Here is a 15,991-nt window from a genome sequence, read left to right on the forward strand (position 1 = left end):
CAGTAGCAAAGTGGCAGGTTAAAAAAATTAATACACAAAAATCAGCTGCTTTCCTATATGTAAAGAATAAGCCAGAAAATGAAATTTTTAAAAATTCCACTTACAATTACACCAAAAAAATAAATAAATGCCCAGAAATAAACTTAACAAAGGAGTTGCAGGCCTATACAATGAAAACTATAAGGCATTGTTAAAAAATATAGAATAAGACACAAAGAATTGGAAAGATATTCCCTGCTCACAGATTAGAAGAATTAAACATTGTCAAAATAGCCATCCTACCTAAAGCAATATACACATTCAATGCAATCCCTAGCTGAGTTTTAATGGCATTCTTCAAAGAGCTAGAACACTACTGAAATTCATATGGAACCACAAAAGACCCTGAATAGCCAAAGCACTCTTACAAAAAAAGAGGGAAAATGCATGTCCAAACTTTTAAAACATACTACAAAGATATAATAATCAAACAGTATGGTACTGGAACAAAGACAGACACACAAACAATGGAATAGAATTGAGAGTCCAGAAATAAGCCCACATCTATATGGACAATTAAGCTATGACAAAAGTGCCAAGAATATACACTGTAGCAAGGAAATATTCTTTACTAAATAGTTTAGGGAAAACTTGACAGTCACATGCAAAAGAATGAAACTAGGCCACTGTCTCATACTATACACAATCATCAGTTTAAAATGGATAAAATACTTGGATGAAAAACCTGAAACCATAAAATACATGGAAGAAAATGTAGACAAAACACACCATGACAGATTGCAGAGATGTCTTCGTGGATTTTTCTTGAGCATCAAGGAAAACCAAAGAGACTATAAACAACTGGGACTATATCAAAATATAAAACTCTGCACAGCAAAATAAACCATCACTAAAAGAGAAAGAAACCCCAGTGAATGGGAGAAAATATTCACACATCATATATATGATAAGGGGATGCTATCCAAGATCTGCAAAGAATTCATACAACTTAACAAAAAGAAAACAACCCAATCAGAAGAGGGAAGAAAAGCCAGTCACTTCTCCAAAAAAGACACATAGCTGGCCAACAGGCATATGAAAAAAAAAGCTCATCATCAGTTATCATCAGGGAAATGCAAATCAAGGGCACAATGAGATGCTACCTCAGACCTGTGAGGTGGCTAACATCAAAAAGATCAAAACCTACAAGTGCTGGTGAGGTTGTGGAGAAAAAGAACCCTCATACACTGTTACTGGTAAGGTATCCTGGTCCAGTCCCTCTGGAAAAGAGTATGGAGTTTTCTCAAAAGATTAAAACTGGTTCTACTAGATGACTCAGCTGTTCCCTTTCTAGGTATCTATCCAAAGAATACAAAGACATTAATTAGAAAGGAAACATGCACTCTTGTATTCATTGTAGCACTACAATAGCCAAACTTCAGAAATAACCTAAGTGCCCAAATACAGAGAAGTGAACCCAGAAGATGTGGTATATATATACATTGGAATACTATTCATCTATCAAATATTATGAACTCTTATCATTTGTGGCAACATGGATTGAGCTGAAGGGGATTATACTAAGTGAAATAAGTAAAAAGGGGAAAGACAGATACTGAATGGTGTCAATTGTATGTAGAATATAGAGAATCACAACAAAGAGTCAGATAAACCCAAAATAACAACAAACTCTAGAAATCTGACTACAGAATTGAGGCTAAGTGGGGTGGGGCGGGGCACAAAGGACTATGATGGTGGTCTCTGGGTGGTTTGGTGGTAGATGAGGTGTGGGAACAGTACTTGAAAGAGGAGATCCTATCCTTCTAAAACACAATGTTGTAAACTAATGTTACCCAATAAAATACATTAAAAAAAAGATCATACTATCAATAGAACAACAAAGAATTCTAACATAGAGACTTTAAAAAAATATTTAAATCAATGTCTCTTAAGGCCACTGTTGTTCCCAATTTAAAGAGATAATGTGGGCCTCCCTGGTGGTGCAGCAGTTGAGCACTGGGCTGCAAAGCTGCCCACAGCCTCTGCAGTGCCGGTTTGATCACCAACTGCCAGCGAGGGTCCCACATGGAGCCCAGATCTCTCCTGCAGTGCCTGCTGCTCTCCTCAGCAGTGTATTTCGTCAGTCTGCCTGTTCTGTTCCCCGCTCTGGCTCTGGTGAATTCTCTCACCCTCCTGTGCTTCTGACTGTACCCAGTGCTTGTATAAATAAATAAATAAATCTAAAAAATAAAACAATTTTAAAAAGAGATAATGTTACTAACACCCTTACAGTCCCAGTAAAATAGTGGGTCCACAAACATGAGCAGTTTGACACTCATGGATTTGAAGTGCATTCTCTACTATCCTCCCAGGGAGAACGAAACAAAACTCTCACCAACAACTCCTTAGCCAGCCAGACCCTGGGTGTTACCTCCATTAGATATTACCCAGCTCCCACATCAAATGATATAAGCACCACGGTAACCCTTCCAATGCCCCTACGTCATCCAAACTCATCCATATTATGTTGAAATAGGCTGACACTTTCATAAAAGCTAGTTTGCCTTTGCAGTAACAGTTACTATTACTTTTCTATTAGTCTAACTTCTCTGACAAGTCTCTCCATGTAGACTCTCATCTCTTCTACCTTCTGGTTCTCCTTGTCTGCCCCCTCTTCTTCCCATCTGTGTGCAGCATCTTGGCTTCCTGCCCATTTTGTTTGAGAAGAGTTCGCAGCAGGGCGACCTATTGTAATAAGCATTCTATTGAGGTCACTTGTATTTTCCCAAAAACAAATTGTTTTCATCCAACCCAAGAATGTGGCTTATGTTATGTTTCCCTTCTCATTGATGTGCACTCCAAAACTGCACATACTTTTCAGGTTTACATGGGAATCATTGCCCATCACTACCATGAAAATAGCAAAGACTGAAAAGCAGATGTTTAGCCAGATGCAGCTTATAGGTAAGAGCCCTAGCCTATGGGAGGCACTGGCAACTGACTATGGGGTGGGGGCGGGGGATGTGGAGGAAGAGGGGGACTTTCTCAACCCACATAGTACTTTATAACCACCTTCACATTTTTTGGTTGCAAAGATGCCAGTACCCAGACCAACGGCATCAGAATCTCTGGGTGGTGGGACCCAGCAATGATTTTGTAAAATCCCCAGTGATTTCAGCGAGCACTAAGGATTAAAAACCACTGATCTAAATATGGCCTTTTTACTACCGCTTCTGGTATATTTTGTATTTTCATGGCACTGTAACAATACTTGAGTTTTCTTATTTTCTTTTTCTCTTCTCACAGGTGTGGCATTTCCTTTCCTCTTGACAATATTTAAAAACGTATTTATTTTGGGGTTTTCTCCTTCTACCCCACCCCACTCCCAAATTTGTAAGCCTTTGTCCTGAAGAAGGTGAATAACTTATAATCCCTTAGGAAGAGGGAGGTGGGGATGCAGGAGGGAAAGATCTATTAGAGATGTTGACAGTGGGGAGTTCCTTCCTTAAGGGCCCCTTGACCCCAGGACTGGAATAAATATTTGTAAGTCCCTGTTACCTTTAAGTCAGTCAACAAGAACCCTGACAAACAATAAACTGTTTTGATAGGAGTGATTTTGTTGATAGGAGTGATTTGAAAACACAAACAATGTGTCTTATTTAAATATAGAGGCCTCCCTGGTGGCACAAGGGGTTAAGCGTCAGCACTATGAAGCTGTCCCTGCAGCCACTGCAGCAGGAGTCAGGAGTTTGATCCCTGGCCAGGGAGCGCCCCACATGGCTCAGCAGACCTCTCTCCTATCTCGCCCACTGCTCCCCTAGCAGTGAATTTCAGCACATCTGCCTGTTCCGCTCCCTACTCCATCTCTGGTGAATCCTCTCACCGCCACCCCCTGCATCTCTGGCCTATACCCCAGCTCTTGTATGCATAAATAAATAAATCTTTTTTAAAAATAAAATAAATAAATATATGAGTAACTATAACTTAAGGTAAATATTTTAACTTAATTTTACTAGAAATTTAAATGATTTGATTTAAATTTTAATTAATTATTTAATTTAGATTCTTCCCCATGTCAGCTTTCCCTGTCACTACAAGCATTATACCTTCTGTCTGTCTCTCTGCCTTCCTCCTTACCTCCCATAGGTTATGGGTACATGGTGCCCAGGAGAGAATAGACCATTGAATTCCCATGCAACCCCCATTCAAGAGCTTCAGGTGACTTTTCTTTGTTCATCTTGCCCACAAAATCAAATGCAAAACCCCTAGCTTAGCATTAGGGGTGCCATGATTGCCCCCCCCCAACTTTATCTCCATCACTTTCCCTACAGGAGCCCTCCTCTCTGGTCAAAACTGCTGGCTTCACTGTCCACTGCACTGCCACCAGTCCCACCTCGGTGCCTCATCTCATAATCACCTAAAACCAGGAGTAACCCTTCCGTTTTCCTTCATACTGTCCCACCTCAAATTTCAAATTCTCCATGAAGACTGGCAATTTCCATTTTCATATGGAAAGACTGCCAGGAGCAGCTGAGTTGTGAAGTATATCGTGCACATTCTACACACACACAAAAACCAGCTTTTACAGGAGAGTTGGAGGCACTGTAGTCGGGGCAAGAAGAATGAGAGGATGGGGGCAATGCAGCGTGAGCATAAATACCTCCTGTTCCTCAATGCAAAATGACCAATAACCTGCAGGCCAGGGCAGCAAAGACGTGTTTTGTTTGGCCCAGAGAGCGCTTCATGGATATCGGCTGCAAGTTCAAATTTTTTAAAAATTTGAACTTCTGGTTTCTCTTTAAAGATCATAACATCTGGCACTGCTGAGCCATATTTCAGTAACTTTTTGTGACCCACCCTGCTGCTACTCAGTCATCTGAACAAATATTTGTTGTTTTCCAAATTCTGTGGGTCAGCTGGTTGTCCCTCTAGTCTGGGCCAACATAGCTTATCTCTACAATCAAGGGGCTGGATGATCTAGTGACCCTCACTCACATGTCTCAGCCAGAGCATCGCACAGCAGGCTAGCCAGGGCTCTTCACATGCCAGTAGCCAAAGGGCTCCAAGACCATCAGGAGAGCAAACCCCAATGTTCAAAGTATTTGGCACGCCTCTGACTGTGTCGCATCTGCCACCATCTCATTGGCCAAAACAGGTCTTATGGCCAATGGTCTTAAGGGCTGGAAAAACCAACTCCACCTCCCAAGGCAGGCATGCGAAGAGTAGGTGGGTATGTTTGCAATCTATGATAGCCGTGTGGCCTCAACCAAATGGAGCTGGACAGCCGTGGTCTTCTTTGGGCAGGGGATATGCCCTCTCAGTCACCATAAGCACCATTTCTTCCATTAACTGATTCTTTCCACTGGTTTTATCTTATTTGATGTCCCCTGTGGGTATTTCAGCTTGTGGCCACTTGTAACTAACACTGTCCAAACCCTACTAGTAAATGACATTTTCCTCCTGCAAAGAACTGTTCTGCAAATCACTATAAGGGAACATCAAGGGACCAAAAGCCTGAAGACAAGGTAATCCAAGACCCAATGAACAGGTTTAAGAATAAGAAGATTTAAAAAAAAAAAAGCATATAAAGTATCCAGAGGTGATCACAACATTCACAAAGAAACAACCTAAGATTTAGGCTCTCATTTCTGGCTGCACTTTCAAATCACTGTTATTGTTGCCCAGGCCACCTTCAGATCAAATACATCGATCTGGGGGTAGGGCCTGAACACAGCTACATTTCTAAAAGCTCATCAAGTAATTCTAAACAATGGCAAGACTGAAAATCACTAATGTTGGATTGTTTTCATTTTAAAGCTGAAAGTGTTGGTAAATGCACGAAAGAGTGTATTGCCATTTTAGTAGCTTCCAAAAGAAACTCCAGGCAGAAAATTTCCTTAAAAACCATGATCAGGGCCTCCCCGGGGGCGCAGCGGTTGAGCGCTGGGTTGCAAAGCTGCCCGCAGCTTCTGCAGGCCCAGTTTGATCCCCAGCTGCTCCCGGGACAGAGGAAGAGGGTCCCACATGGCGCTCAGACCTCTCCTGCCACGCCTGCTGCTCCCCTCAGCAGTGTACTTCGGTCCTTCTGCCTGCTCTGCTCCCCGCTCTGGCTCTGGTGAATTCTCTCACCCTCCCGCGCTTCTGACTGTGCCCAGTGCTCGTATAAATAAATAAATAAATAAATAAATAAATAAATAAATAAATCTTTTAAAAAAAAAAGTCTTTATTAAAAAAAAAACAAAAAACCATGATCAATCCTTGAACAACACAGCTGGCCCTCCATGTCCATCAGTTCTACATCCTTGAATGCGGTACATAGCAAGATATAGGGCTGACTATAAGGGAATTCAGCATCTGAGAATTTTTGCATCTGTGGGAGTCCTGAAGCCAAAGCCTGCAGATATCAAGGGACCACTGTAGTTAAATTTTAGTGGAGTCAAAAGTTTTATGCAAACTTTCAACTGTGCCCGTGTGGGGATCCTAAGCCCCTTATTATTCAGGGGTCAATGATACTTGAAAGGAGAGGGTAGAAACGCATTTCAGGCAGCTAGGCAGTTCTTGTTGAATGACCCCAGACCCACTTTTAAATAGGTTAGCTGGTCACAGTGGTCACCAAGCACTAAGGTGGGAGACTAGGAGGGAAGGCTCATCTCTGTTTAATGACTCACTCAAGGTATTAACACCCAAAATGAGGACTTTTGCTGAGGATTACCTATTGGTACCAAGCTCCTCATCTTTTATGCCTGCCCCCCTGGGGTAGGTCTCTGAAAGATACTGAGACATAAATATCAGCTTCAAACCGGTATGCAGTGAGCGAGCCTCATGCAAGACTCAGTCAAAATTCTGGCTTTTTTTTTTTCTTTCAGCACTCTTTGCATTTCTTGAGATCTCAAATTATTAATCCTTCTGTTATGTAGACAAAGCATTAAATACATTGAAGGAGGACACTGACAAACTCAAGCTAAAAATACTTTCTTCACACTGAAGAGAGGCATTCAAGTTAGAGCCATCATTTTGTAGACTGAAGGGAGCAAAGCCTGGTTTGGGTAAGAGCTGGGATAGAATCCTCCCTCTTTTACTCCTTGATCTGCTCTTCTCTAACTGTTCCTCCAGGGCTTGGGACATGGTAGAATCTACCTCACTGAAGTGACTAAGTCCCTGGGAAGACCAGCAAGCCAATGAAGAAAGTCAGTGCACCAGACAAAGCTTTAGAATCCACACACAATCCTGCCCTTCAAACCCTCTATAACACCATAAAGCCCACATTGCAGCAGACTGGAGCTGAAGTGATAATTTCAAGAAGAGGGAGAAGGGACTAGAACATTGTTCACCTCCCACACACTTGTGCAAGCAAAAGGAAAGCACACACAACTGGACCTAGAGAACGGGTCTGGAGCCCGGCTGTCATTACTGTGGTCCAGACACTGTTCCACTCCAGAATGGATGTGATTTATCATCCCCATCTCACAGAGAAGGAAACCGGAGTCTCAACGAGATGACAGACCCCTTCATCTTGGGATCCCGCTTAAGATTTGGTTATGATTTCCTAAATTGGAGCCAGGGCTCCTGCCTCCTTTTCTTTCTGAGTTCTTGTCCAGCGAAAGGAAACAGTCCAAGGACTGTTTGGAAGCTCCAAGTTTTCCAAGGAAGCTCCGACTGAAGGGAAAGCAGCTGAGCGAGTGTGGAGCCCACCTACTTTGTCCCCCCAGGGATCGGAGAAGCCTGAGCTGCATCAGCGCTCCCAGACCCACATCCTGCAGCCTTCCTCCCGGGCGTTTCCCTGCAATGGGCCCCCCGTGGTTTTCCCGCCACTATGGAGCGCAGCGCGGCGCGGACTGGGCAGCCGCACCTCAGGAGACTAGAGCCCTCGAGCCCAGCAAGGTCCTGATCACGGCTGCACCCCCCGTCCCAGCTAGGCCTCACGTCCCGGGTAGCCGGCTCCGGGTGGGCCTGGGTGGTGCGGGCTTGACAGCTCTACGAACTCCCAATGCCGAATGCCGGACTGCGGGCCGGGCGGGGAGTCAGTGCGCTCCAGGCAGCCGTGCGCTGCAGAGCTGTGCAGCCCAGAGTGCAGGGGCTCCGGGAGCAGAGGGATTCCTCTCCCGCTTCCTTACACCAGGGCCTCATTTCTAGAAGCCTGCGCTCTGCGTGGGCTCGCGGTCTAGCCCAGAGCCCCGGGGGCATGGCGCGAGGAGACCAAAAGCTCAGGGGCCTGGAGACGTTGCAGCCGGGGCCGCCAGCCTTCGGGGCGCCGTTCCAGACCCGCAGCAGTCTCCCCACCCTTACCTCCTGCGCGGCCGGCTCCTCGGGGTCTGCGGGCGGTTCGCTACCCCAGCTCGGCCTGCCCCGAGCATCGCGCGGGTCTGGGATCGGGAACGTCGGGGCCGCAGCTGCGGACTCTGGCCTCGAACCAACTGGAAGCCCCGGCTCGGTGCGCTTCGCTCGGCCCTTCACGTGACTCTGGCGGGGACGGTTCGCTGCAGCCCTGAAGGCGGAGGACCAGCGGAGGGCGCGGCGGGATCCCCGGCTCCGGCCCCCTTCTCTCCCGGCCTCCCTCCGCGGTCTGCAGCCGGGGCGGGGACGAGGCGCGCCCGGGCGGAGGGCTAGAGCTCAGGCTGGCGGCAAATCGCTCCATCCGCTGGCCCGGAGCGTGTGACTGTGCCTGTCTTTCTGTGTCAGTAAGACCGGAGTTAAGACCTTCCTCCCAGGGTTGGTTTAAGAATTAACCCAAATGCCCCCAAATAGGTGACTGGATCAAGAAGATGTGGTACATGTATACAATGGAATATTACTCAGCAATGAAAAAAGATAAACACATGCAATTTGCAGCATCATGGATGACGCTGGAAGGGATCATGCTCAGCGAAATAAGCCAGAAAGAAAAAGAAAAATACCAGATGGTCTCACCTATAGCAGGGATTTAGAAAACCCAAATAAAGGAACAGGAAAAAGACTAATTGTAATAAAGTAAAAATCAAAATCAACAAGCAACTATAAACCAGAGACACACTGGGGTGGGGGGGAGCTGGAAGAGAGGAGGGATTAGAGTCAAAATAGCGGGGGTGGGAATTGTAAGGGGACTATAACCAAGATGAAAATGCATACATTGTGCAAAAATGAAAAATGATGTAAAAAATATATATAAAATAAAATAAAAAAAAGAATTAAGGGCCTCCCCGGTGGCGCAGCGGGTTGAACATAGCGCTGTGAAGCTGTCCGCAGCCTCTGCAGTGAGGGTTTGATTCCCAGCCAACCAGGGAGATTCCTACATGGCCCGGCAGACCTCTCCTGTCTCACCCGCTGCTCCCCTCAGCAGTGTGTTTCCGTCATTCTGCCTGTTCTGCTTCCCACTGTGTCTCTAGTGAATCCTCTCACCCTGGCGCCTCTGGTCTGTACCCCAGCTCTTGTATAAATAAAAAATAATTAAGTGAGTTCATATATGTTCAGTGGCGGGTGCAGGTAACTATTGGCTCCCTCCCCATCCTAGTGGAACCGCCAGAGAGAGTTGAGTGTAGACTTTGAGTCCCCTGAGGCAGATAGATACCCAGGAGGGCCCTGGAGTGAAGGAAGGTGCTTCAGATCCTCCTTCCTTCCCCCAGGGCACCCTCCAGATTCAGCCTTGCTGGATGCTCAGGATTGCCAGAACTGCTGAATTTTCAAGAGAAAGCAGAAATCTAGATTTTCATGAAACTTTCCCGATTAAAAATGTTGCTCACGATTTAAAACAAGAGTAATAAATATTTACAGGCCAGTTCTTAGATGGGCCTTGGCCAGCGCAGCATGAGCTTTTCAGCTCATACCAACCAACTTCACAACACTTCCCAGAGGAAGAAGACGTCTGGCCAGCCTTGGGCAGGCCCTGGTCACCTGGCAGAAAGCATGGTCCCCCCACCCCACCCCTGCCCTTCCCATGGTTCCTCAGAATTCGGGCCTGCAAAGTGCTGGTTCCAGCTTGAGGTAGACTGAATGCTACCAAAAATGCCCCAAACATCCCACATCCCAATCCCTAGGACTGTGAATCTGTTGTTTTGCTCCTCAAAAGACACTTTCAGTTGACCATAACATAAATTATCATGGACTGTCTAAATTGGCCCCATAGAATCATGAATACTCAAAGGCAGAAAAGGGAGGTGGAAAACAGACTGGAAGGACTTCTTTGATTCTTGAACTCAAGCCATGTCTTCAAACATAACCTGACCAACATAAGTTTGTACTATGTCTAGTGTACCATTGTGGCTCTTGGGGGCTGCAGAGGGCTCCATAAATTCAGAGCTAGTCTCTTACAACCCATAGAAGTTCTGGCTATTTCCCTTTCCTGAATGCAGTCACCTTGGCAAATGGTTGCAGGTCTCCCTGGGAACAGAATGGAGGTAGAGTCACAGCACATACCTGTGGCTTCATAGCAGGTCCTTTTCACAAAAAGACCTAACCTGCATCCCAATTAAGCACCTCTGTTCTGTGACCTGGCTCAGGCTGGAACTGAGACAAAGGAGATGAATTTCCTCAATGGCAAATGGAGTTAAATTTCTGCCTAACAGACTAGGAAAGTTTTGTCTATACATGTTACGTAGCACCTTCATATATTCCACAGTGATTTCGTACCTAGGGTACCTCATGATCAATTAGACGTTGCCACGAACTCCTGTTGATCCAAACACTCTGAAAAGCACTCTGTGTGTTGTGTTCTTGGACTGTTAACCTTCCCCATGCCAGGATCCCAGTATTCCTTGAGATCAGGAAACACAAATTCAGTGAGCATCCCAGAACTAGCATCAGTGGACTGTTAGACCCTTAGATCCAAAGGGACAGTAGGGATGGGGGAGGGGGCAGTTACTAGAACCCAGAAGGAGAGAGTCATGCAGAGAAGGCTGCCTTAAAAGAGCAGTAACTTCTAGTCAAACATCATAGATAGTGCAGGGCAACCTTGGAGGTGATGCAGTTACAAATGACTGGTCTGTCAGATAAGAATTAACAAGTTTGTCTTCCCCATCTCTTGCAATTTACCCCTTATCTGCCCAGTTTGCCTTCTTTATGACTGGTCTCGCAGATAAGCATTAACAAGTTTATCTTTCCGCATTTATTGCAATTACCCCCTTATTTGACAGGCTTGTCTTCTTGCATTTCAAGGAAAAAAGGGTTAAGCAGCAGTTGTTAAAAAAAGCAAGCTGACCCCTTCCCCCACCACTAAGCAGACCCTTGCCCACTTTTATTTTCTTTGTATAAATACCCCTGCACTCTGCCAAAGAGCAGGATGGTTGTCTTTCCGCCATGAGTCTGCTGCCCTCCTATTTGTCGACAAATTAAACCACTTTTCTTTTCCTCAAACTCTGTTTCCTTTTATTGGCTGAGGGAAACTGAGGCCAGTGTTCAGTATCAGAGGGAGGGAGCTACACTAGGGGTAAAAATGATTCACTCTTATATCCCTCCTACCTCCCCCCACTTCGTGTGTGTCTCTGGTTTATAGTTGCTTGTTGATTTTGATTTTGATTTTATTATAATTAGGAGGGATTACGGTCAAAGTAAGGTGGGTGGGAATTGTATGGGGACTATAACCAAGATGAAAATGCATACATTGTGCAAAAATGAAAAATGATGTAAAAATATATAAAATTAGGGCCTCCCTGATGGTGCAGCTGGTTGAGCGCAGCGCTGTGAAGCTGTCCGCAGCCTCTGCAGCGCGGGTTCAATTCCCAGCTGGCCAGGTTGATTCCCACATGGCTTGGCAGACCTCTCCTGTCGCACCCGCTGCTCCCCTCAGCAGTGCTTTCAGTCTGTCTGCCTGTTCTGTTCCCCACTCTGTTTCTGGTGAATCTTCTCACCCTCTGGCACCTCTGGCCTGTACCCCAGCTCTTGTATAAATAAAAAATAAATGCTTAAATATATATATATAAAATTAAATTTAAAAAAATGATTCACTCTTTTCCCTTCTAACAGCCTTCAGGAGCTTCCCCAACCAGAAGGCAGAGGGCGAGGGAGCCTAGTGATGTGGTCAAATAAGCCAGCTTCTCCAGCGAGACAGACTGGATGGAGGTGCAGAACAACCTAGGTAAGTTTTCACCCTATTGAATCAAAGTGCGTGTGGGACAGTCACAGGCCAATATCTAGCTGGCAGTTGGGTATATGGACCTGGTATTTAACAGGTATTGGAAAACTACAGATCTGAGAGTGTAAACTAGAGTATTCTAGTGGAACATATAGAGGAAAAAGAAATAGAAAACACTAAAAACACTAAAACATAGGGATGGGCAGAAGAAGAATGAGACATGATTGGAGAGATGGGAGGATCACACATAGAAGTGTCTAGGAAGCAGAGTGATATTCAGCCTCGTTATTGAGAAATGTATATATAAGTCTTTAGAACAAAATGGGTATATGAAACTAATTTTTTTTTAAAGATTGATTTATTCATGCATGCAACAACGGGGGTACAGGCCAGATGTGTGGGGGTGAGAGGATTCACCAGAGACGGAGTGGGGAACAGAAGAGGCAGACTGACTGGAAATACACTGCCGAGGGGAGCAGAGGGGAGCAGCGGGAGAGACAGGAGGGGTCTGCCATGCCATGTGGGTATCTCCCCCACCAGCCAGGGTCAAATCCACACTGCAGAGGCTGCAGACAGGTTCACAGCGCTGCGCTTAACTGCCTGCACCACCAGGGAGGCCCTATGAAACTAATTCTTAACTAAATTTTAAGGAATCTAGATCAAGTATCTCTACTGTTCAGGTTAAGACAAACTGTTAACTAAAAAATGGACACCAGGTTTCAAAGATTTAGTATAAAAAATGAAAATCTCAATTTGTTATACGAATTTATATGTTGAAATAACATTCTGCATCTATTGAGTGAAATAAAATCTAGCTCTCAATTTTTTTCACCTGTTTCTTTTTCTCTACTTTTTAATGGGCTATAATAAAATTTAAAGTTGCATCTCATAAAATTTACTAGAATGCGAAGCCCTAGCTCGCATTCTGTTGCTGTAAAAATAATACGAAGAGGTGTTGAGTTTACCAAGTTAGTTAATTATGCAAGGGAAATCGGATGAAAGCCCCAAACAAACATTGCAGGGGCTCAGAGGAAAGAAAGACGGGGACAACCAGGGCGGAGCGAGGCTTCAGGAGGCCGGACCCCAAGCCCAGTTAAATCTGGGGCAGACGCGCCCCGCCCCGCTTCTCCGCCTCCGTCATAAACGCGCCGCGCCTTTTGACCCCGCCGCTGCGCCGTAGGCCGCCGCGCGCAGGCCGGTCGCGATGGCGGACGTGTCCGAGAGGACGCTGCAGGTGTCAGTGCTGGTGGCTTTCGCCTCGGGAGTGCTGGTGGGCTGGCAGGCAAATCGGCTGCGGAGGCGCTTCCTGGACTGGAGGAAGCGGAGGCTGCAAGACAAGCTGGCGGTGATGCAGAAGAAGCTGGATCTGGCCTGAGACCCCGATCGGTGTGTCCGCGCCGCCCCCCGCCCTGCCACCTCGCTTTGCCCACGCGGGGGCTCCTTTCCGGCACCAGCCTGAGCGTGGCTGGTCTCTCACTCTGCGCCTTCTTGGCCAGGCTCCCCCGGAATGTCGGTGAGCAGTACCTATCGTAGCTCTCTAAGGGGGGACAGTGAGGTTGGGTGGATGTCTTGGAGTAGGAAGGACTTTTTTTTTTTTTTTAAAGATTTATTTATGCATACAGGAACTGGGGTACAGGCCAGAGATGGGGGGGGGGGGTTGGAGAGGATTCACCAGAGATAGAGCGGGGAAAAGAACAGGGAGATGGACTGAAATACACTGCTGAGGGGAGCAGCAGGCGGCAGGAGAGGTCTGCCGCACCATGTGTGTAGCTCCCTGGCAGGCCGGGGATCTAACTCTTGCAGCTTCATAGGTTGCGTCTTAACCCCGTGCGCCACCAGGGATGCCCCCAGGAGGGATTTTAGATAGAGCCCAAGAGGTAGGTTCCTCTCGATACCAGAAAAGAGGACGTGTTGTTTTCCCAGTAAATTACACTTTGGTGTTGGTTAATGTCTCACCACAGTGCATCTTGATAATGTTGAACTTTAATATTAATAGTGCTGAAAAGAAAGGGGGGAAAAAAGAAAGACCTGAACTGTTCGTACCACCATTTTTTCATCTTATTACTCTTTTTGATAATATTGGTGGTCGCGCCACAGTACATCTTCCTGTTTTTGTCATCCAGTAACATCCAGTCGGCATTCTCAGGTTACTGAGAGTGGAAAAATCAGTCGCCTAAAGTCAGAAGCCTGTTTCTTCGTTAGGGCGCTAGTTTTTTCATTAGAGCTGTACATCACAAACTTTCAGGGACTCAGTTTTCTTGGTTGTTACTCCAGGTCTTATAGTTCATAGTTTAAAGCCCCACAATGTAGTAATTTGAAGTTAACCATTCTGAATCTCTAATTTTTGCCTTTCCTGTTTCCAACAGCTTGTCGAAGATGAATGTATAGAACACTGGACAGAAGTATCTTCTTATACATTATGAATCAGTTTTATTTTTAAAATAAAAAAAATGTAAATATATTTGGTTTTTTCATCAAAAGGAAAAGCAGTAGCTTGCCTGCCTTGCAGTTTAGTATATCAAGAGATCTTGTCTCCATAATACAAAATATTCCCAAGTTCCCAAATTTTTACTACTGTTGTCTTTTCCAATTTACTAAAACTTCTTTCCATGGGCCTTTGATTTTTGACTGCCCCAGCCACTCCCTTTGTCACATGCAAGCAGATTCCCCTCCATGATGTTTCTATCTTACCTGAGCCTTAATTCCAACTTGGCACATTTTCATTGATTGACGTTACTCTCAAACTTAAATACAATGTGTCTGTCATCTGTTTATAGTTCATTTGACAGAAAAGTCTGTAAACCGGTGACACTTATACTATCCATCTTTTGTAATTGGTACAAGTTTACCTTTCCAGTGAGTTGCTGTAGCCCATAATATCTTTTAGGCCAGTGCCTTAAACATCTTATTCCACAGGTCTAGCCAGTACTTTGTACCAAGGTGCTCATAAATATTTGACGCTTTTATTTGAGGTGCATTATTTTCTTTAAGACCCTGAAATAGCCAAACTTTCTGTATTCTCTGCTATAATCTCCCTATAGTTGGCTCTTAACCATCTGATTCCACTAGTTCTGCATTGCGGGTATATAGGAAGCTTAAATTCTTTTTCAGTGTCTTCTGTGAGGAAACAGTACAAAGTTGATAATCATTTTAATATACTTATGGGGGAAAATCTTAAGTTTTATGAAATAATTTGTTCTTAGGAAAAAAACACTGGCCACAATTTGCTACCTCATCTCAAATCTCTTGTTTTAGGTTACTCTGATTTTTATAATGGTATCAAGGATGACTACAGAAAAGTAATAACTAGTGTTAAGGTGACCATGCTGAGCATAACAGTAAAAAAAAAAAAAAAAAAAAAAAAGGAAGCAATGAATACTTTAGTATTTCTCAAACTTGAATGTATATACTAAACACTGGGTTATTATTAAAACACAGATTCTGATTCTGTAGGTTTGTGGTGGAGCCTGAGACTATACATTTCTAGTAAGCTTCCCATTAATGTTGATCAAGGATTCACAAAGAATAAATGGTTTTAACTCTGAATATGTTACAAAAATGTGTGAAATCAAAGTCATCTTTCCACCTGAAGTAAACAAGAGTAACAAACTATCCCTCCTCATTCCTCATATACTTTTGTAACTTTATTTAAAATATTGAAATCCTCATGAATCAGATATAGGATTTCCCAATTTCTTTTTAGACTTTAAAATTTAATATAAAGGTTTCATAAATGGTGAATTTTCTCATGTAATTTTTCTTATTGCTTATTTCATCACTAATAAGTTAGTCATATAAAGTATTTTACATTAAATATTTTATAGCACATTATTTCTCATTATTTTAAGTGTAAATACTAGTATTCTTTAAGTGAAAAGTATTATGAGCTATAATGGAGAAATTCCAAATAAAGACATTAGCTGCAAAAAAGCAGTACCAAGTATCAAGGATAAGAACAAATCCCATACA

General features: G+C 44.4%; 1 protein-coding gene across 1 annotated transcript; it reads left to right on the forward strand.

The window, feature by feature from the left end:
- Nucleotides 1-13,210: 13,210 nt before the first annotated feature.
- Nucleotides 13,211-15,380, forward strand: MTLN (mitoregulin). Its single transcript, XM_037528900.2, has 2 exons — nt 13,211-13,535; nt 14,389-15,380. Exon 1 carries the CDS (start codon nt 13,227-13,229, stop codon nt 13,395-13,397), a length of 171 nt encoding a protein of 56 aa, XP_037384797.1. The 5' UTR covers nt 13,211-13,226; the 3' UTR covers nt 13,398-13,535; nt 14,389-15,380.
- The last annotated feature ends 611 nt before the right edge of the window (nt 15,381-15,991 follow it).

The sequence above is a fragment of the Talpa occidentalis genome, unplaced genomic scaffold, assembly GCF_014898055.3.
Source record: "Talpa occidentalis isolate TD23 unplaced genomic scaffold, MPIMG_talOcc4v2.1 talOcc4.5, whole genome shotgun sequence".
NCBI classification, from domain to species: domain Eukaryota; kingdom Metazoa; phylum Chordata; class Mammalia; order Eulipotyphla; family Talpidae; genus Talpa; species Talpa occidentalis.